Source organism: Haliotis cracherodii, unplaced genomic scaffold (genome assembly GCF_022045235.1).
Source record: "Haliotis cracherodii isolate W230 unplaced genomic scaffold, xgHalCrac1.p SCAF_8, whole genome shotgun sequence".
NCBI classification, from domain to species: domain Eukaryota; kingdom Metazoa; phylum Mollusca; class Gastropoda; order Lepetellida; family Haliotidae; genus Haliotis; species Haliotis cracherodii.
In genome coordinates, this window is record NW_027266341.1 from 53,165,107 (window position 1) to 53,188,530 (window position 23,424).

The 23,424-nt window shown below is 41.3% G+C and overlaps 1 protein-coding gene across 1 annotated transcript in view; it reads left to right on the top strand.

Moving 5' to 3' along the window:
• LOC139449394 (CD109 antigen-like) overlaps window positions 1–23,424 on the top strand; it is a 40,250-nt gene that overhangs the window by 12,651 nt on the left and 4,175 nt on the right. The window contains exons 12-28 of the mRNA XM_071230761.1: window positions 559–786; window positions 1,539–1,637; window positions 2,029–2,091; window positions 2,791–2,988; window positions 5,257–5,406; window positions 6,099–6,206; window positions 10,395–10,491; window positions 12,196–12,346; window positions 12,869–12,986; window positions 13,381–13,494; window positions 14,431–14,661; window positions 15,308–15,446; window positions 16,338–16,514; window positions 19,276–19,357; window positions 21,553–21,709; window positions 22,115–22,195; window positions 22,918–23,095. Coding sequence (XP_071086862.1) covers window positions 559–786; window positions 1,539–1,637; window positions 2,029–2,091; window positions 2,791–2,988; window positions 5,257–5,406; window positions 6,099–6,206; window positions 10,395–10,491; window positions 12,196–12,346; window positions 12,869–12,986; window positions 13,381–13,494; window positions 14,431–14,661; window positions 15,308–15,446; window positions 16,338–16,514; window positions 19,276–19,357; window positions 21,553–21,709; window positions 22,115–22,195; window positions 22,918–23,095 — 2,371 coding nt within the window. The remainder of the gene's footprint in view (window positions 1–558; window positions 787–1,538; window positions 1,638–2,028; window positions 2,092–2,790; window positions 2,989–5,256; window positions 5,407–6,098; window positions 6,207–10,394; window positions 10,492–12,195; window positions 12,347–12,868; window positions 12,987–13,380; window positions 13,495–14,430; window positions 14,662–15,307; window positions 15,447–16,337; window positions 16,515–19,275; window positions 19,358–21,552; window positions 21,710–22,114; window positions 22,196–22,917; window positions 23,096–23,424) is intronic.

Sequence of the window (23,424 nt, forward strand, 5' to 3'; positions counted from 1 at the left end):
TATATAGCTATCATTACCATAAGACGCTGCTCTACAGGGCAGTACCTACTTATGTAGCTACCAATACTCTAAGACGCTGCTCTACAGGACAGTACCTACTTATGTCGCTGTCATTATCTGAACGCACAACTCTACGGGACCTACTTATGCAGCTATCATTACCATAATACGAAGCTCTACAGGACCTCCTTATGTAGCTACCATGGCCATAACACACTACTCCATAGGACCTACTTATGTAGCTATCAATACAACACAAACCACTACAGTGCTTACATTGGTAGCTATCATAAATATAACACACTACCCTACACGGCATACCTATGTAACAATCAACATGGGCCACTATATGACAAACAGTGACACAAAGGAATGTTACCTTCTTTATTTGTATCATCCATAACGTACACTTTAGGTAAGACTTTTTTCCAATGTAGACAACTGCCAGATAAAAAATAAAAGAAAGCTTACAGTCCATGGTTCCCATTCGTTGTTCATTGTGCATTGTTTCCAACCTAAAGTAGAAAATGTGGGGTTAATACCTGTTTTCAAATCTAGGTGAAAGTGACCCAACAAGATGACCGCCCAATCTCTGATGCTAAAGCCACCATTCAAGTGTACACGTGCGTTGACTATACGCGAACGGAGGCCAATCAGAATCGCTATGATTGCCACGCTTTCACCGGCAGCTACTCCCTGCCTATGCTTAACCTCCGTATTCCAGAAGACGGCGTTATCCCGCTGGACCTTGATATTCCGGACAATGTAACAACTGTTAAGATGAGGGTAAGTAGGTAAAAAACATGTACGCATCAACCAATTCAAAGAGCCTGACCACCCAATCCCGTTAGTCGCCTCTTACGACAAGCATAGTCGCCTTTTACGGCAAACATGGTTGCTGAAGACCTATTCTACCCTGTATCTTAGAATTAGTTGGTATCAGTGTTTGAAAGTACAGGAAAAATAGGTGTTTCGTGTGAACTTGCCCATCTGCTGGATGAGTGAGTGAGTGAGTGAGTATGGTTTTACGCCGCTTTTAGCAATATTCCAGCAATATCACGGTGGGGGACACCAGAAATGGGCTTCACACATTGTACTCATGTCGGGAATCGAACGTTTCGGTGTAGATCCTAACGCCTTTATCAAGCAAGTGATGACTTGCTTGATAAAGGTGTTAGGATCTACACCGAAACGTCGCACTAATTGTAATAAAGAAGTTGTTCATCCATAGAACTCGTCTTACTTCATCACACCAACTTCTAAATGCCACTGAAAGGTGTTGATCTTTGAACTTGCGCAATGCGTCAAACACTAGGATCCCATTTTAACTCCAGTGGCGGACAACCTGTTTTAACTCTAATGTCGGATTTTTTTCGTTTGGGGGACGATTTCTCCTGTCAAAATATATCATCTGTTATTTATACTATTTCCATTTTTCAAATATAATCGTGCACCTGACCTCCTGCCCCTGTCCGTCCATATTGAAAAGCTTTGAGTTTTATAAAAAAGATTGTTCTAACTGTGTGTCTCTGTTCCAGGCTTACTACAAGAACGTCCACGCCTCCAAGTATGTGTCAAAGAGTTTCTCGCATAGCGACACCTTTATGCAAGTCAGGCTTCGCACATTGAATCTGAAAGTACGATCTATTAGTATGAACTGTCATTTTTGTTACGTGTTAACAATATTTACAAATAACTCGGACACGCAGTCTGCTCATAAGTCAAATGCGCCACAGTCCGATGTACAGAATTGTTTCCCTTTGCCATCTGGGTTCGTGGGTTCAAATACCAGGTTTCCCCCGACTATGATCTTTGTCTGTGGGTATTATACTGGGTGTAGTCACGAAATGCGTTTTTTCAACATCAAAACAATGCATCTAAAGCAAACTCACGCATTTGTTCATAAACACCATAGCATGTTGGGATGCTATTCTGTCACATTACTAGGTATCACACAGTGCTATCGGATAATGCATTAGACCATTTTACTTTTGTCTTGCATATGAATGTTAATATATTTTGCTGCAGGCGGGTGACAACGCTGTGTTTGAAATCAAGGCCACTAACCTGCCTGGAAAGGTAGCATACGAGGTAAATATGACCCTTCCCACCAGGTAAATGTAACCCGTCATAGGAGGTAAGTATGACCATTAATGCCAGGTAAATATGATCCTTCACAATAAGTAAATAGGATCATTCATACCTGGTAAATATGACTCATGACTACAGGAAAATATGACCTTTCATACCAGGTAAAATGACACTTTATAATAGGTTGATATGAACCTTGAAAATAGGAAAATATGACTCTTCATAGGAAGTTTTTCAACTGCGCAAATGCGCCAAAGATGCTTATTAATATCAAGGATCCCCCCGGCTGCGTCATTCCAAAAGACGTTAACAGATAGTACTTGTTGTTACCCTGCCTAGCACTCGGTATCAAGAGGTTAAAACAAGGACTAGTAGGCTCGGAATCAGTACACAGTGACTGAGTGGGGTATCCTTGTTAAAGTGCGCCATGGTGTCTCAGTGGGCTAGCATTATAAAGCCGACATACGTGCGGGCAAGCACAAGCTGACATACACACACGTGCATGCACCTCGCTATATAAGCAAAATAATCTTGCAAACAACTTTGTTGATAGTATTCAGGTCAACATTCAGGAAAGTATTCTTTTATATAAAACAATTATGGCTTTTAACAAATTCATTTTATACCAATTTTCCACTGTAGAGTACCCAATTCAAGCCTCCTGTGGGTGATGCAGTCCTAATCTGATGTCTGTTACAGATTATGTCACGTGGGGTTGTGGTGAAGGGTGGAATAATACGCCCTAAAGGACGCACAGACAAATCCCTCATCCTCAACGTTCCCATCCTCGCCACGATGGCTCCCACGGCACAAATCCTCGTTAGTTTCGTCAAATACGACGGGGAAATCGTCGCTGACTCCATCAGATTCAACGTGGACGGAGTCTTCGCCAACAAAGTAAGACGATTGTATGATCATTAACACCAGGTGTTCTACACAAACAAGGGCCTGGTAAGACAATTGTATAATCATTAACACCGAGTGTTCTACACAGATCAGGTCCTGGTAAGACGCTTGTATATTCATTAACACCGAATGTTCAACACAGATCAGGTCCTGGTAAGACGATTGTATATTCATTAACACCGAATGTTCAACACAGATCAGGGCCTGGTGAGACGATAGTATAACCATTAACACCAGACGATTGTATAACCATTAACACCAGGTGTTCTACACAGATCAGGGTCTAGTAGGGTCTCTTCCTTATGTGTATCACTTATAAATGCCTTTCAAAAACTATGTCGATACTGCTTCGTGGGGATCAACCAGAATGTTTAATCATAGTGCTACGACGTTTACACGATATACGGCTTTTCCATTGGACGAGAGGTTGGTCACATGACCGTGAAATTGACGTTCATGAGTGTATGAACGACACAATTTGACGTTCATACGTTTTTCACGAGACGTGTTCTTTGAATGACGTAAACACTGACGGACTACTTCCACATTCCTGGGGAAACCCCTGGGATTTCCCTAGCACGAAAACACACATAAGCGTTCTTTCTGATCATTTAGAACCTTTATTCTTGGTCTCAGCGTTTCAGTATACATTGAGAAATGTCAGAGAGCGTGACTGCATGATTGTTCACGAATATCCTCGCTGCGGCCTATCCTAATGAACAAACGATGAAATGCGCATCTAAACTATCGTAGTGTCGACTCGATCCGTGCCAAGGCTGACATTGACCGTCTCCAGCAATCTATGAATTTACCTTAGTGTCTGTTTGACGCATCTTTATTCACCTTTCAATGATCGGCCAGTTGATCAATGATGACGTACACATGTAACCGCCACACGTTCATTAACAACTTCGGAAATCTCTCCCGTCACGTTTATCGTGTCGGCCATTTTGACGTCTTGTACTTGATGTAAATGTTTTACGACGCGCTGTCATTGTGACTGACTTACTGAGGTAGTTCTTTACAGACCTTTCTCATCTAATGAGGATATGATTTGAACACATGTGCTGCTTAAGATATTTCTGGAGCAAGTTGTGCATCCATACGCCCATGTCACCTCTCTTTTTGAGGAACTATTTTACTCCGCGACATAGCTGGTTGTTGTATGGCTGTCATTGTATACATGAAGTCACACGTATGTAAATGAAATTGTGTTTAGATCTTGGCCTACATCGTTTGAGGTAAGAAATTGTGATGAAAAAATCATAAGAATTCAATGAATTTGACTTTCACTTTGCGTGAGTTCATTGGAGTATAAACCTTCATAGAGTGAGGGCCAAGCTCCGACGTTCATACAGTTTGGCCCTCAGTCTATGAAGGTTCATACTCCAATGAACTCAAACAAAGTGAAGGTCAATTCTTAAATAAACTGGTCATAGTGCAACGACGAACGTATGTCAATACTGCTTCGTGGGGGATGGTCGGACGACGTTCAATAAAAGATCATAGGGCTACGACAAGGGGATGTCAAAACTGCTTCTTAGGGTCAGGGGAAGTTCAATAAAGAGCTCATTGGCCTAGGACAAGGGGATCTCAATACTGCTTCTTGGGGTCAGGGGAAGTTCAATAAAGAACTCATAGGGCTTGGACAAGGGCATGTCAATACTGCTTCTTCGGGTATCGCCAGACGAAGTTCAAGAAAGAGATTTTAGGGCGGCGACTTGCGTATGTCAGTACTGCTTCCTACAGTATCACAGTGCTACGACCAGGGATGTAAATGCTGATTCTTGAGTACAGACGAAGTTCAATAAAGAGATCTTAGTGCTACGACTAGCGTATGTCAGTACTGCTTCGTCGGGATAGATGCAGTTCAATCAACAATTCATTGCCATACGATTAGGCCATGTCAAGACTGCTTCCTGGGTCACGGTCAGATGCAGTTCAATATTATCGACAAGACAATGACACGGTACAAGAGTTAGGATATATTAGTCCTACAACAAGGTGCTTAAGGTGGTAGGATTATCATAAGAAAATGTTTACCACGTCAATGCTTGGTAGGGATAACTATGAATGATAATCAGTTATGTATTTATTATTTTTGGAAGTAACGAAGTCATTGCGTAGGATAACGATCCTATGATAACGTCATGCGAAAGCTTACGTTTTGGAGATTGAGAAAAGTTTGATGATGTCACGGGTGCCTCAAGCAATGGCTGTTACTACACTTCGGAATTACAGGTGTTTATCTATTGATAGGTTGGTCTCGCTTACAGCGACGAGAGGGCGGAGCCCCACACGGATGTGACAGTCGACATCAAGGCGGATCCCCAATCAACTGCCTTCCTTTTGGCCGTGGACCAAAGCGTGCAGCTTCTCAAAACCGGAAATGACATCTCAACAGACCGGGTATCTTGTTACAGCCAATATATGTATTGAATACATTCGGTCTCGCTCGATTTGTTCCGTTAACTACATAATGAGTGGGGCAGCAATGGAGAAGTGATATTTCTTGGATTCACCGTCAACCGTGGAATGGCAAATGTCGCCTCACGTAGCATAGCATACGTGTAGCATAACGGCCGTTTCGGAAGACAAATTATTCTTGATTTGCAGAAATTAGGCCTGCACTTCGATTGGAAACAAAAGCAAACGGGAAAACAATTTGAGCTATATTTATAAAAGGTTGAAGACAGCCGCCGTTTTGTATTGTATCATTTCATAGTCCATGAACAAAAGTAGTCCCAGTATGGGTTTGTGCAAGTGCTTGCCTTGATAATTTTGGGCGGAAATGAGCAGAGTGTAGTCATGCGGTGGATATTGTCTTATACTTACACTTTTTGCCAACACCTTATGTCAACACGGATTTTTCAGTGATCCATTTATATCATTTTCACCGCTGCTTTTCCTTTTTGCCCAGCTGAATATTTTCTGGCGTTGTCGTTTTCTAAATGTTATGTTTACCAGAACACTGAAAGTGTAGATACAGATCCCCAAAACATTAAAAAATGTTAAATCACAACCCCCTCAATTCGCATTGATGAAACGTGTAACTAAGCCTTAACCATTACAATCTGTTCTATTTCTCTCTGGATGACCAGGTGATGAAGGAACTCAGAGGGTATGATTACAACTACCGAAACGTTAACTACTTAAGATGGGCTTTCCCGGTCCCATCATCGGGCAGGAATGCCAGAGAGATTTTCCAGGTGAGATCAAGGAGGTCCTCGATAGAATCATGTAAGCAGTGCCCAGGCTTTCTCAGTACTTCAGGACTGGGATTCATGAAAACGTGTTGGTTGCATCCGCCCCAAAATGCACATAGTGGCTGCAAGGTTATGGAAGTTGTGAAAGCCTGTTTCTCATGATCGTGGGGAAATATAAACCAAGCACCGTGAACGATATTATTTACATCGTACATGAGTTCATTTTGTCCCATACAAGATCCGTTCTTAATATTAGGTCCGTCAAAGTCACGATTTGCCGGATTTTTAAAACTTAAGGAAGAATTGTCTTTCCTTACCGAAGGTATGACGTCATTATTGCTTCTGAGAAGAAAAGGGAGGGCCAGGTGATCTGGGTCTCTTTCCTTAAAGCGATCTTAACACTAAATCTTAAGACGATCGTAACTCCCATACACACTATCGCAGCACTAAAATCGCTTTTCGGAAAGTGTCATCTGTTCTTCCCCTCCATGCTGTGATATAGATATCACGCTCTAAATATATGCTTCCCCTCCATGCTGCCATGTTCTAGATATATGCTTCTCCTCCCTACTGCCATGTTCCAGATATATGCTTCCCCTCCCTACTGCCATGTTCTAGATATATGCTTCCCCTCCATGCTGTCATGTTCTAGATATATGCTTCCCCTCCATACAGCCATGTTCCAGATATATGCTTCCCCACCATACTGCCATGTTCCAGATATATGCTTCCCCTCCATACTGCCATGTTCCAGATATATGCTTCCCCTCCTACTGCCATGTTCCAGATATATGCTTCTCCTCCCTACTGCCATGTTCCAGATATATGCTTCTCCTCCCTACTGCCATGTTCCAGATATACATGTATGCTTCCCCTCCGTGCTTCCATGTTCCAGATATATGCTTCCCCTCCTACTGCCATGTTCCAGATATATGCTTCCCCTCCATGCTGCCATGTTCCAGATATATGCTTCCCCCCCATACTGTCATCTTCTAGATATGTTCTGTCCCTCCATACTGCCATCTTCTAGATACATTCTTTTCCTCCATACTGTGATGTTGTAGATATCTTATGTCCATCAATACTGTCATGTTGTAGACATGTTATGTCCCTCCATCCTGCTGTGATGTTGTAGATATGCTCTTCCTTCCACACTGTCATGTTGTAGATATTTTTTGTCCATCAATACTGTCATGTTCCAGATATATTATGTCCCTCCATACTGTGATGTTGTAGATGTATTATGTCCCTCCATACTGTGATGATTTAGATGTATTATGTCCCTCCATACTGTGATGTTGTAGATATGCTCTACCCTCCATACTGTGATGTTGTAGATATAGTATGTCCCTCCATACTGTGATGTTGTAGATATGCTCTACCCTCCATACTGTGATGTTGTAGATATGCTCTACCCTCCATACTGTGATGTTGTAGATATGCTCTACCCTCCATACTGTGATGTTGTAGATATGCTCTACCCTCCATACTGTGATGTTGTAGATATATTATGTCCCTCCATACTGTGATGTTGTAGATATCTTCTTCCCTCCATACTGTCATGTTGTAGATGCATTATGTCCCTCCATACTGTGATGTTGTAGATATGCTCTACCCTCCATACTGTCATGTTGTAGATGCATTATGTCCCTCCATACTGTGATGTTTTAGCTATGCTCTACCCTCCATACTGTCATGTTGTAGATGTATTATGTCCCTCTATACTGTTATGGTGTAGATATGCTCTACCCTCCATACTGTGATGTTTTAGATGTATTATGTCCCTCCATACTGTGATGTTGTAGATGTATTCTGTCCCTTCAAACTGTGATGGTGTAGATGTATTATGTCCCTCCATACTATGATGGTGTAGATGTATTATGTCCCTCCAAACTGTGATGGTGTAGATGCATTCTGTCCCTCCAAACTGTGATGGTGTAGATGTATTATGTCCCTCAATACTGTGATGGTGTAGATATAATATGCCCCTCCACACTGTCATGTTGTAGATGTATTATGTCCCTCCATACTGTGATGTTGTTGATATAGTATGTCCCTCCATACTGTGATGTTGTAGATATGCTCTACCCTCCATACTGTGATGTTGTAGATGTATTATGTCCCTCCATACTGTGATGGTGTAGATATAATATGCCCCTCCATACTGTAATGTTGTAGATGTATTATGTCCCTCCATACTGTGATGTTGTAGATGTACTATGTCCCTCTATACTGTGATGGTGTAGATATGCTCTACCCTCCATACTGTGATGTTGTAGATATGCTCTACCCTCCATACTGTGATGTTGTAGATATATTATGTCCCTCTATACTGTGATGTTGTAGATGCATTATGTCCCTCCATACTGTGATCTTGTAGATATGCTCTACCCTCCATACTGTGATGTTGTAGATATATTATGTCCCTCTATACTGTGATGTTGTAGATGCATTATGTCCCTCCATACTGTGATCTTGTAGATATGCTCTACCCTCCATACTGTGATCTTGTAGATATATTATGTCCCTCCATACTGTGATGTTGTAGATGTACTATGTCCCTCCATACTGTGATGTTGTAGATATGCTCTACCCTCCATACTTTGATGTTGTAGATGTATTATGTCCCTCCATACTGTGATGTTGTAGATATGCTCTACCCTCCATACTGTGATGTTGTAGATATGCTCTACCCTCCATGATGCCATGTTGTAGATACATTATGCCCCTCCATACTGTCATGTTCCAGATATATCATGTCCCTCCATACTGTGATGTTGTAGATATGCTCTACCCTCCATACTGTGATGTTGTAGATGTATTATGTCCCTCCATACTGTGATGGTGTAGATATGCTCTACCCTCCATACTGTGATGTTGTAGATGTATTATGTCCCTCTATACTGTGATGTTGTAGATGTATTATGTCCCTCTATACTGTGATGGTGTAGATATGCTCTACCCTCCATACTGTGATGTTGTAGATATATTATGTCCCTCTATACTGTGATGTTGTAGATGCATTATGTCCCTCCATACTGTGATCTTGTAGATATGCTCTACCCTCCATACTGTGATGTTGTAGATATGCTCTACCCTCCATACTGTGATGTTGTAGATATGCTCTACTCTCCATACTGTGATGTTGTAGATATGCTCTACCCTCCATACTGTGATCTTGTAGATATGCTCTACCCTCCATACTGTGATGTTGTAGATATGCTCTACTCTCCATACTGTGATGTTGTAGATATGCTCTACCCATCCATACTGTGATCTTGTAGATATGCTCTACCCTCCATACTGTGATGTTGTAGATATGCTCTACCCTCCATACTGTGATGTTGTAGATATATTATGTCCCTCCATACTGTCATGTTGTAGATATGCTCTACCTTCCATGATGCCATGTTGTAGATACATTATGCCCCTCCATACTGCCATGTTCCAGATATATCATGTCCCTCCATATTCTGACGTTGTAGATGTATTATGTCCCTCCATAATGTGATGTTGTAGATATGCTCTTCCCTCCATACTGTGATGTTTTAGATGCATTATGTCCCTCCATACTGTGATGATTTAGATGTATTCTGGACCTACATACTGTGATGTTGTAGATGTATTATGTCCCTCCATACTGTGATGATTTAGATGTATTATGTCCCTCCATACTGTGATGTTATAGATATGCTCTTCCCTCCATACTGTGATGTTGTAGATGTATTATGTCCCTCCATACTGTGATGTTGTAGATATGCTCTTCCCTCCATACTGTGATGTTGTAGATATATTATGTCCCTCCATACTGTGATGTTGTAGATATGCTCTTCCCTCCATACTGTGATGTTTTAGATGTATTATGTCCCTCCATACTGTGATGATTTAGATGTATTATGTCCCTCCATACTGTGATGTTGTAGATATGTTCTTCCCTCTATACTGTGATGTTTTAGATGTATTATGTCCCTCCATACTGTGATGTTGTAGATGTATTCTGGACCTACATACTGTGATGTTGTAGATGTATTATGTCCCTCCATACTGTGATGTTGTAGATATGTTCTTCCCTCCATACTTTGATGTTGTAGATATGCTCTACCCTCCATTCTGTCATGTTGTATACATATTTTGTCCCTACATACTTGTTGTTGTAGATACATTTGATCACTGTATGATGTGATGTTACAGAATGCTGGAGTCATTGTCATAACTGATGCACAACTGTACCACCCAGAACCCACACGCTCTTACCGGAGGAATTATGCATATGGTGCTGAATTTATGAGTAAGTTTTTTGTCAAGTCATTATTATCAATGTAGTTTCTACTTGAACTGGTGTTAAGTGCAGATTCCTAAATTGAAACGTGGAGATTAACCTCGAAATTGATATGTACAGAACTACATTGCGAAATCACTAAATAACCACACAAGGTTTATGAACAATTAACAAATTGTATTGAAATACGTAGGATTAGTATTACAGTCATAAAATGGCAACACAGCTTTAGCTCAACTTTGTGACAGCACCATTAAATAATAATCCCATTATAAAGGTCAATTCGCTCACGAATTTCATAACCCAATGTATAAGGGTCTCACTAAAATTCTGCCAGTTACAATCATTACTTTTGACTATAAAAAACACTGCCACATTACACCAGGGCTTGTAGTTGGTAATCAGATGTGTGTGTCTGCGAATATGGTATTGATTAAGTAGCTAGAGACCAATGAAAGAAGCAAGGAATATATAAAATATTTTAACCGATCAGAAAGACATGTGGATGAATAGTAACATTATTTGAAAGTAGAATGGGATGAATACACCAAGTGGATGATAGTAAGTTTGGACGAGAATGAAAGAGGATGAAAAGTTATTTATGCTATTAATGAGTGAATGAGTTCGAATTTCACGTTGCATCGGTAAACGTTAAGCCATATAGCCAATTGCAAGTAACATTAAATCGGTAAAGGTAAGCCATATAGCAAAGTAAAATTAAATGAAAAATATATAAATGGATATATAGTTACCCTTCATGCCAGCTAACAAATGAATAGTTATATTAGATATAAATGCATTAGATTATATGAATAATGCAATTGTTTGTAAAGTATATGTATTTAATGAATAGTAACATTGGGTGACTACTAATATTTCATGAAAGATAATTACATATTGATGAATACTAACTTGTTGTTTGATCAGTGTTACAACATTCAAGGTCTCAGCATAGCTTCCGAAAGGTTTTATGGAAGATATGTGGAGGACATTTCCAAATTTGAAGCAGCAGTGACAATGCTTATGTTTGTGGCATTCCCTATTTTGACTTGTGCCTTATAATCCCATGATTTTATCAGGTTAACAAGTCTCTTGCCTTTGCATTTCTTTGAGGATAACCTCACCATTTTGCGAACATCTTGTCATCACTATTTGATTGTGGTTCATAAACACATGCCCATGTTATAGTCGGAACAGTAAAATAAAAAGATTCTTTATGGTTATTGTTATGGTTTCCGTCGCGTTAATTGAACGTTAATATGGGCGATTGATATCGTTTCATGAAAAGTCAGTTATGATGAATAGTAAGATTGGATGAAATGTTGAATGGGATGAACAGTAATAATGGATAAAAGGTTGCATGGGATGAACAGTAACAGTCCCTGGAAATGTTGCATGGGATGAATAGTAACAGTGGATAAAAGGTTGCATGGGATGAACAGTAACAGTGGATAAAAGGTTGCATGGGATGAACAGTAACAGTGGATAAAAGGTTGCATGGGATGAATAGTAACAATGGATAAAAAGGTTTCATGAGTGACTAGTAAGAATATAGGAAAGATGCATGCGATGACTAGTAACAACGGATAAAAGGTTGCATGAGATGAATAGTAACAATACAAAAAAGGTTGCATGGGATGAATATGAAAAATGGATTAAAGGTTAAAAAGGATGACTAGTAACAATGGATAAAATGTCGCATGGGATGAATAGCAACAACGGGACCAGTACGTTATGCACGCCGAGCATACCATTCCACTAGAAGAAGTCGTCAGCCTACGCCCCCTACCGTCTCTCTGAAGAAAGTAGACAGAGTAAGAGAGATCTTCCCGGAGACGTGGCTCTGGCTGAACACCACAGTCGGGTGAGTCTACTTTTTAATGTTAGAACATGATCACATAGAGACAGCATCTGAGATAAACGCGACGACATAATGGGAGTTCTGGAGTGGAGGTCTTCATCTGGAACAGAGGCGGTAGTGCCTGAATTGAAGGAACCATAAGACACTGGCAGGAATGTTACAGACCGACATGCCAACACAGGGACATAGTACGCGTTAGACGTCCTGGACCCGTCTCAGCTCTCAAAATCAAAATCAACACCCCCCTCCCCAGCCCCCAGCTCCGTCACATCTCCAAGCCTCTAATACAATACACCACATATTACTTACAGGGTTCCATAAGCTGCTCAGTGTAGCGCGCATATCACAGAGGCAAAGCTAATCAATCTCAGGTCAACGTTTGGTCCACATTTACTATAAACTCAATAACCTCTTTGGTTACAATATATGCTTACATATACCATCTGGAACAGAGTTGGAATTCAAGGAAATGAGAATATAATGATTGTAGCATAGTTCGCCGGTTCTTGTTTCATTGTGATGCAGGAAGGACGGCCGGGCATCGATCCAGTCAACCGTTCCTGACACTATTACATCCTGGGTGGCCACTGCCTTCGCCATCAACCGCCGCTCCGGACTCGGAGTGGCTCCAACCTCTGCAAAGGTAAACCTCTGGTGAACACAATCTCGAATATTTATGTATGATACCTGTTAGAATCCATGGCACTTTCTCCCGATATGAGTTTATGCTTTTAGAGAACGTCCGTCTTCCGCAAACTCTTTGGCTCAAGTTTTCCATCGCATTTAATGTAGGTTCAAAATGCTTTTGGATTTATGCGACTTTTGTACAACTGTTATGACAGCTATGGACATTTCAATACATAGATCCATTTCCAACGCGTATACACGTCACCCATCTTCCTATAATGTTTTGAAGAGGTCCTATGGTTAGAGTAGAAGTTACGGTGTTGACACGGCTCGATACCCCACATTGGTCAACTTTGAAAAAAATGCATTCTTGACGTTCCCCGTCACTTTTGTATTCCTATATTGCACAGCTTCAAGTGTTCCGGCCCTTCTTCGTCAGTCTGAACCTGCCGCTGTCAGTGGTGCGCGGGGAGCAGGTGGTCCTCCAGGCCAGCGTCTTCAACTACCTGCCCACAGAGCAAAAGGCAGGTCACGGTCTACATTGACATTAGAGAATTATGAAATAAGGCATCATACACATTGCTGTCGGGTGATGAGGTAGCCCAGTGGTGAAAATGTCCCCCACATGGGTGCAATGTGTGTAGCATATTTCTTGGTTACAATGCTTAACATTATATTTGTGGTTCGATTGTCACCGAAAGAATATCAAATTTTAACCAGTCAAAAATTAACACCAGATGCATATTTATTTTTACAATTCAGAATTTAAATCGCTAAGGCAACTCTTATGATTCAAAGTGGAACCTTAGGTCTTACGTGAAGGAAATGAAACCCCAAAGCAGGATGTACTAGGTTAAACCTCCCTTTGTTTATTCAAAGGCGTTCCCGACTATTAAAACAATAGTTGCATGTGACAAATCCCCGATCACATTACTTGGTTAGTAATCTGAATAATATATACCTAAAATGGGAGAAAATGGAAGTATCTAATTATGATATCTATTTCTATAGCTAAAAGTGATAGAATTATCATTAAACCGCCTGCATGTTATCAGAAATGAGCGGGCCACTGTAACTTGAAAATGCCCTCATATTGTTCGACGACGAGCCGTTATCACGCCCGTTGTTAGGTGACGTCATAGGAAGTCACCTTTTGACGTCATCTGGTTAGTTCTATGACGTTTCCATATTTGAAAAAGTGGGTCAGTGACGTTCGTTGTATGTTGATTGCAGTAAATGTTTCAAAACCGATATTGTTGTATATTTATATTTGATCATAAATTCTTTCCATTTTAGCTTTAATAACGGTAGCGCCATTTTTCAGGGCATTATCATTTAAAGAATCCCTCGGGCTTTTCAACTGCCCTCCTTCATCGAGCAATTAATGGAAGACATCGGACTTCTGCAAATGATAACGCCGTGAACAATGCCGTTACCCTTATTATATAACCATTTCATAGGTAACCATTAAGCTAAAGAACAACAGACAGTTCAAGAGCGTCGTTATTTGTTCTGGAGAAGAAAACAAGCTGACCTCTGACCCCCAACGTCAGAGTTATCTAGTTCGTCCAGGTGAAGCCAAAGCTGTGTACTTTCCAATAGTTCCTTCAATCATTGGCGATGTCGACATCGAGGTCTCCGCCAGAACCCCAGCAGCAGCTGACGCCGTCAAGAGGCAACTGAGAGTGAAGGTTAGTCCATTAAGGACATAGAACGACAACGTTACAACGTGTAATCGAACTCTGAATATTAACTATCTAAGCAAAATGTCATGGTAAATTGAACCATAAATACGTTGTGTTTTGCAATGTGGCGCAGCACTGCGAAAAGGAATGAAAAGACCAATGTATCGAACTTTAAGAAAACATTTTGTTATGAGCAGGATGGTCAAAGATAAACTTTCACAACATTGTATAAATGTATTTACCTCCATGTCGTTCCGAAATCAACTTGTCTCATAAAACAAAAACGTTTTGGGAAAATCTATGCTTTGGTTGTGTCTTGACATACGTCGGATTGTACAAGACAAACTGGTGAGTGACATTATGGGCAACGTTCCATGGCACAACACGCAAGTCGGCTCTAATGATAAGAATAGGCTGCTGGAGTCCAGTTCTATCCATCAATACCCACGGCTGTTCAATATATGTAGCTCTAGGCTAAAAGAGGGTATCGACCTCTTCCCAAGAACCTATGTCATAATAACCCTGAACAAATTAAAAAAGCCACCTGATCGGGTTATCACTTCATGAAATACCGATACATCCTGTAAGATTACTTTCACAATATTAACCTCATATGATATAGATTTTGAGTGTTTACATTTCTTTCATAAAGGCAGAAGGTGTCCGCAGAGAACGGAACATCCCTGTTCTCGTTGACCTGACATCAGAAAGTGAGTTCTCCAAGACGATTAAGGTTTCCTCTCCGCCTGGACTTGTTGAGGGGTCTGAAAGAGTTCGGCTCACAGTGACCGGTAAGTTAAAACTGAGCATTTCAGTAACAGTGACTCTGGACTCTGATTACTGCTTTGTGCGAGTGAATTGGTAGTACTTGGTTGTCACAGTTACCGGCAAGTTGATACTGAGAACAGGTTTATTTCTGCCTTGTGACGGACGTATTTCTTAACAGTGATTTGAAAGTAGTTGGTTGATTATTGCTGTGTCACAGGGCTATAAGGTGAGGTGAAATGGGATTTAATGTCGCGTCCAAAGATTATTGCACTTATATAGCGACTGCATGTACGTGTGTCTGTTTGTGTGGCTGCTTGTACTAGTCCGGACTGATGCCGATTTATAGTGCTAGCTCACTGAGATACCATGCCGCAGTTTAACATGAATACCCCACTCAGATACAGTATACTGACTCCGAGTCGACCAGTCCATGTTTTTAGCCCCTTAATGCCGAGCGCCAGACAGGGTAACAACATGTACCATCTTTTAACGTCTTTTGGTATGACACGGTCGGGGATCGAACCCCGGACCTTCCGCTCTCCGGGCGGACGCTCTACCACTAGACCACGGAAGCGGGCCATGGGGGTATGAAGACTCTTGATATAGACTTGGTGGTAGTTGCTTGTCGAGAAGCATGTCTCAAAAGGTAATTTATGACAGTTTGTTGGTTGATTATAACTATGTCACAGATGCACAGATTTGTCACAGTGACCTGGACTTGGTTACTCAAGTAACAGTGGTTCAGTTAAAAAATATAAGATGGTCTTGTTGATAGATTGAGACTTAGCTTTATAATAACTATGCGTCAAAAGGTAACATTACACTTGACATTCGTGTTGGTGTATTAACATGTATGTGTTGTACAAAGAGCATGTTAATCAAATATGCCATGCGTCAAATATTGTCCATTACAGGTGACCTGCTTGGCCCAAGTCTTGATGGGATGGAAAACCTCCTGTCCCTGCCAACTGGGTGTGGGGAACAGAACATGCTGAAGTTTGCTCCCAATATCTACATCGCCAACTACCTGGAAGCGACCGAACAAATGACAAAGGCGTTGGAGGAGAGGATCAAGTCCTATCTGGAAGTCGGTGAGTTGTATGAAGCTGGATTGGGATAACACGTTGGTGAGTGGCATGCTGGCTGCCTAGGGTCAGAAGATCGTGAATGGCATAATGGTGAACTAGTGTCAGAATTTTGGTGATTGACAGAAATGGTGGACAAGAGTCAGAAGTTGTTGTGTTACATGATGATGGACTCGAGTCAGAATGTTGGTGAGTGGCATGATGGTGGACTTGAGTAAGAAGCTGGTGAGTTGCATCATGGTGGACTGGAGTAAGAATGTTGGTGAATGGCATCTTGGTGTACTTGAAACAGAATGTTGGTGAGTGGCATGATGGTGGACAGGAGTGAGGTTGTTGGTGAATGGCGTCTTGGTGTACTTGAAACAGAATGTTGGTGAGTGGCATGATGGTGGACTGGAGTGAGAATGTTGGTGAATGGCATCTTGGTGTACTTGAATCAGAATGTTGGTGAGTGGCATGATGGTGGACTGGAGTCAGAATGTTGGTGAATGGCATCTTGGTGTACTTGAAACAGAATGTTGGTGAGTGGCATGATGGTGGACAGGAGTGAGGTTGTTGGTGAAGGCATCTTGGTGTACTTGAAACAGAATGTTGGTGAGTGGCAACTTCGTGTACTTGAAACAGAATGTTGGTGAATGGCATCTTGGTGTACTTGAAACAGAATGTTGGTGAGTGGCATGATGGTGGACAGGAGTAAGGTTGTTGGTGAATGGCATCTTGGTGTACTTGAAACAGAATGTTGGTGAGTGGCATGATGGTGGACTGGAGTCAGAATGTTGGTGAATGGCATCTTGGTGTACTTGAATCAGAATGTTGGTGAGTGACATGATGGTGGACTGGAGTGAGAATGTTGGTGAATGGCGTCTTGGTGTACTTGAAACAGAATGTTGGTGAGTGGCATGATGGTGGACTGGAGTCAGAATGTTGGTGAATGGCATCGTGGTGTACCTGAAACAGAATGTTGGTGAGTGGGATGATGGTGGACTGGAGTGAGAATGTTGGTGAATGGCGTCTTGGTGTACTTGAAACAGAATGTTGGTGAGTGGCATGATGGTGGACTGGAGTCAGAATGTTGGTGAATTGCATCTTGGTGTACTTGAAACAGAATGTTGGTGAGTGGCATGATGGTGGACTGGAGTCAGAATGTTGGTGAATGGCATCTTGGTGTACTTGAATCAGAATGTTGGTGAGTGGCATGATGGTGGACTGGAGTGAGAATGTTGGTGAATGGCATCTTGGTGTACTTGAATCAGAATGTTGGTGAGTGACGTGATGGTGGACTGGAGTGAGAATGTTGGTGAATGGCATCTTGGTGTACTTGAAACAGAATGTTGGTGAGTGGCATGATGGTGGACTGGAGTCAGAATGTTGGTGAATGGCGTCTTGGTGTACTTGAAACAGAATGTTGGTGAGTGGCATCTTGGTGTACTTGAAACAGAATGTTGGTGAATGGCATCTTGGTGTACTTGAAACAGAATGTTGGTGAGTGGCATGATGGTGGACAGGAGTGAGGTTGTTGGTGAATGGCATCTTGGTGTACTTGAAACAGAATGTTGGTGAGTGGCATGATGGTGGACTGGAGTGAGAATGTTGGTGAATGGCGTCTTGGTGTACTTGAAACAGAATGTTGGTGAGTGGCATGATGGTGGACTGGAGTGAGGTTGTTGGTGAATGGCGTCTTGGTGTACTTGAAACAGAATGTTGGTGAGTGGCATGATGGTGGACTGGAGTGAGGTTGTTGGTGAATGGCATCTTGGTGTACTTGAAACAGAATGTTGGTGAGCGACATGATAAGGATGAGAAAGCGTGGCACGATGAAGGGCGTATTCCAGGAAATAGTCCCCATTCACATGAAACCTATCCAAAATGTCATGGGACACACACCTTAAACAATTACATTCTGTGTGATCTCACTGTTGATCAAAAGAAGTCCTATTTCTTCTACCACGCACATTAACACACTAAATGCAGTAACCTGCCCACTACTGTTATTAGGTAAAAGTGAATCCATAAAAAACATAAGAAAATTTGTAACAAGATAAACCTTTGAAATAATGATTACCGTCATGATACTTTGTGTGGCTGATGTTAAATTTAAAGCAAGGCGACCGGAAGGCTCGATAGATAAATGGCATGCTGTCGTTGTCATTCAATTAATAAGCAGAGAAAAGGAGAACCCTTTCATCATGAAAAACCAAACAGAGTGATTCAGGAAATCAATATATAGATGCTTAATCGGTCATGTAGGCTCCAGTATTTTTATGATTACGACAAACCTGAGTTCATGGTCGGATTTAGTTGTTAACGTATTAATTTTATGTATTATCAAATGTGACAAAGAAAGGCCAGACTCGATCACTTTAAAAAGCTTTTTTTAACACTAGGAGAGTAGTGCAGGTGTTGACTGATGCACATCACCACTATTTGTATTTAGAGCAATGGACTGAAGCGTAGTAAAAGTTATGTGAGTGTGAACCTGGTGTCGTGTTAATTCTTGTATGCGTGGACCAGTACATGAATGCTTATGTAAACAGTTCGGAGTAAGTGCTGATAGACCAATTACTCCTTGACTTGACCCATCCTAACCAGGCGAGTTGTAGAGTCATAGCTTACATAGACCACGACGGCGCGGAACGGCAATACGGTAAGGTAACTATAGTAGGGTCCCATTATAGCCCAAACACAGTTACGACAATACACACAAATATATGTGTCCTTCAGTCATACCAAATCAGATAAGATTATGAATTGCCTTTTCTCTCCTCAGGATATCAACGTCAACTGTCCTACCAGAGATATGACGGGTCATTCAGTACTTTCGGTGAGCGAGACGAGGCAGGAAGTGTATGGTAAGTGATGGTAAGGTACACGTGAATAAATGAGGGCATACCTGAGTGAGTGATGGTGTTATGGAAAGTGATGGTAAGGTACACGTGAGTAAATGAGGGCATACCTGAGTGAGTGATGGTGTTATGGTAAGCGATGGTAAGGTATACGTGAATAAATGAGGGCATACCTGAGTGAGTGATGGTGTTATGGAAAGTGATGGTAAGGTACACGTGAGTAAATGAGGGCATACCTGAGTGAGTGACGGTGTTATGGAAAGTGATGGTAAGGTACACGTGAGTAAATGAGGGCATACCTGAGTGAGTGATGGTGTTATGGAAAGTGATGGTAAGGTACACGTGAATAAATGAGGGCATACCTGAGTGAGTGATGGTGTTTCAGCATACATGGACGGGAACAAATTCCAAGCGATATCTGCGATATAATCTTCTAAACCTATCGCTATCAGTCTGTTTTGTAACATTGTGTGATCAATGAGTTAGTGAGTGAGTTAGCGTTGTGTAGTTTGAACAGTATTTCATTTCAGTGATAAGGAAAAATGGTTTGCCGGTTTTACAGTGCTAACCTACTGAGATGCAAAGCTGCAATTTAACTTTGATATCCACTCAAGCACATTAAACTGACTCCCCTTTAAGCCCATTGCCATGCAAAGTAACAACGGTTGAACCCGGTCAAATGAACATGTATTGCTAATTTTATAGTGATAATACCTCGCCGAGCGAGACGAGTCGATCAAGCCGTTACCGTCACATGATTTCAAGCCTATTCATCACATTCGTGTTAAAAATAGATGCACAACATGATCAGTCACATGACATTACAGACAGGAAGTTTACAAACAGCAACCGATACATCATCGGTGCATACGATTTTTCTACTGCAAATTATCATCCAATCAAGGTTTTGGCTCGAAGACATGTGACCTATAACCCTACAATTCCTTTCTAAGTCCTGTTGTACACTCTCATATTCCAATACTAGAGCAAAGTAAAAAGATGAAAGGTTGTTTTAAAGTGTAAATGTATTCACAGCACAAGACAGCCTAAGCATCTAAAAAGATCGTTGTGTCCATCGAATTATAATTAGGTTCAATTTGAAAAGAGTGTCAGCAAGTGTGGTTTACTGCGGAATATATCTATTAATCATTGAAGACTGTAAGTTTTCATTCCAAAATCGTAAAATATTTATGGTTAAAAGTAACACAACATGCCGCAGAGAAAGTATGATTTCTGTAATAGAATGTACCGGTGAAGGTGCCAATTACATTGGCGAAATCGGTGTGGAAATTCAAAGTTAAATATTTTTCCATTTTACAAACAATTTAGAGATGACAAATCAATTCATTATAATATTAATATATCATAAAGATATTTAACCAGTATTAAACTAAAATAATAAATATATAAGGTGGCTTTATATTGGTCCACGTACATAGTGCAATTTGCCATCCGCTTCATTCCTGGTCACATTTCAATGACTATGACGTTAAATTATAATGATGACAGGTATGCGCTTATGAACAGAAAGGAGAGAACGTACTACGCATATAGGAAAAACATAGCAACTGCGCTGTCAAAATACTCTTTACATACGTAGTGCTTTCTCTCCTTTCCGGAAGCGCGTGCGTGCGTGCGTGCGTGCGTGCGTGCGTGCGTGCGTGCGTGCGTGTGTGTGGATAGATGGATAAATAAATTACACACACACACACACACATATCCTGAAAGGAGAAAGCACTAAATATATATCAATGATGCAGGTCGTGGACGTGAACGTCCACCACCTATGTATACGATACGAGTGATGACAAAAGTAAAGAAACATACTCAGGTCACATCTGGAAGATCCTTGGAATCGAGACAAACCTCTGCTCAGCAACTTGCGGCGCCTAAAACGATATTATAAACCCCGTGTTCCTGCCTTGGTTGCAATAAATGGTTAAAATGCCGATTTGCAGGGAAGAGTTGCAGGGAACCTTAATGCGTAACGGCCAGTTGTGAACATTATTTAAAACAAACAAAAACGACACTGGAACATTTCTAACATAAACCTCGCATTAGTCATGTCACACAATTTCTACACTACAAGATATGTTTGAGGCATCATTTCTTAACATGTAAGTGACCCATACCATTAGATCACCTATTGATTTAAGACAATTTTTTCATGACCTGTGTTTGTTACCACTGTTTTTAAACAGGCTAACCTCTTTCGTGGTGAAGTCGCTTTTCCAGGCTCGCCAATACATCTACATCGACAACTCAACTATTGACAAAGCCCTCAGCTTTCTCGGAAATATGCAGTTGAGTGATGGCGCTTTCGTGGAACCGGGCAGAGTTATTGACAGACAGCTACAGGTTAGAAAATCTCATGTTACGGAGGCAGATTAACGATTCTGAAAGAGAGGCGAGAGTGCTGCACCTAATAAATAATACTTGGAAATTAACATAAGGTGTCCGAAAAGGGGGAGTGTGCATTCACGGCATTTGAGGAGAGCGGAGAGCGGCGAATGTCACAGACATGCGTCGCACAGGTCATTTTAGTGAGACACCAACAAGGGTATCGTACTGAACTAACAATTCCATGGTGCTTGCACACCTAAAGGACGCAAATCTGCACATCAAATTGCAGCATCTCATACACCTTTGCAATAACCGTCATGAATCACGAAGCTATGAAAATGTGAACTGGCAGATATGGATAGCGTGGTTTTCTTGAGGTATTGTAGCATACCAACATTCGTTTCCTGAACTCGTTTGCAGGGGATCGAGGGCTCCGGACCTGGCCTCACAGCCTACGTGTTGCTGGCTCTTGTTGAGACTTCAGGACACAATGGGTCACGGGTGAGATACTTTTCTTCAAGAATGAATAGAATTAACCTGTATTAACATAATATGTACAGGTAGAATAGGTCTTCAGCAACCCATGTTTGCCGTAAAAGGTGACTATGCTTGTCGTAAAAGGCGACTAACGGGATCGGGTGGTCAGGCTCGCTGACTTGGTTGATTCATGTCATCGATCCAAATTGCGTGGATGGATGCTCATGATATTAATAACTGGATTGTCTTGTCCAGACTCGATTATTTACAGACCGCCGTCCTATAGCTGGAATATTGCTGAGTGCGGCGTTAAACAACCAACCAACCAACCAACCAGAAATGAATGTGTCTGTTAAATTGCCATTTCGATCAGAACCATGAAGTTGCAAGCTCAGTGGTCATTTCGATGGTTTTCCTCTTCCTAAATGAATAACAGTTAAATGAGGAGCCAAAGACTCGCTGGTGTAGCATCCCGTCTCCATCCTGGAACCCAGTATGCGGATCGTATCAGCTTGGTTGATGGCGAGGAACATTGCTCATAAAAGCAGCCACTGGTTTATCTGGTCAAGACTTGATTGTTTTCAGGCTGACATCATATAGCTGGAACATTGTTGATTGCGTTTAACACCAAATTAAACAAACTAATTAAAAAACAGGAAACAGCTGAACCCCATCGACTGGTGACAACTTTACAAGTTACCATTTAAAAACATATAACAGTATGTATGATTATTCTGGTGTTACAGGTCAACCACTTACGCCTCAAGAAGATACAGCAGAAAGCTATGGCGTACCTTGAGAGGCAGAACTTCCAGCAATTGGCCCAGTACCCCTTGGCTGTCACCACATATGCCTTAACCAAAGCCGGGAGCAGTCACTCTGGAACAGCCTTCGACCACCTCAAGAAAGTGGCTAAAAACAAGAGTGAGCATTCATTTCCACTGGGCTCTTAAGAATGTCTTTCATAGTACTTCAGCTATTTTCCTTTACCTTTTCAATCAATCGCACAGTCTACCATTTTTTACATAGGTACATAGTATGTTTACATAACATTATCGTCACTTCAAAGTCGAACCATCTGTCACCGTATGTATGGCGGCTGATTTTACATACAGATATGGCATGTTTTGTTTTTTCAAATAATGTATAGCTAAAGCGTGCATGGACGCTGGGGTTCAGGTCGAATGAGAATAAAAACGGAATACTGATTTTCTCATTAGTCTGACTGATTAAAAACTAAAGCGACAAACTCA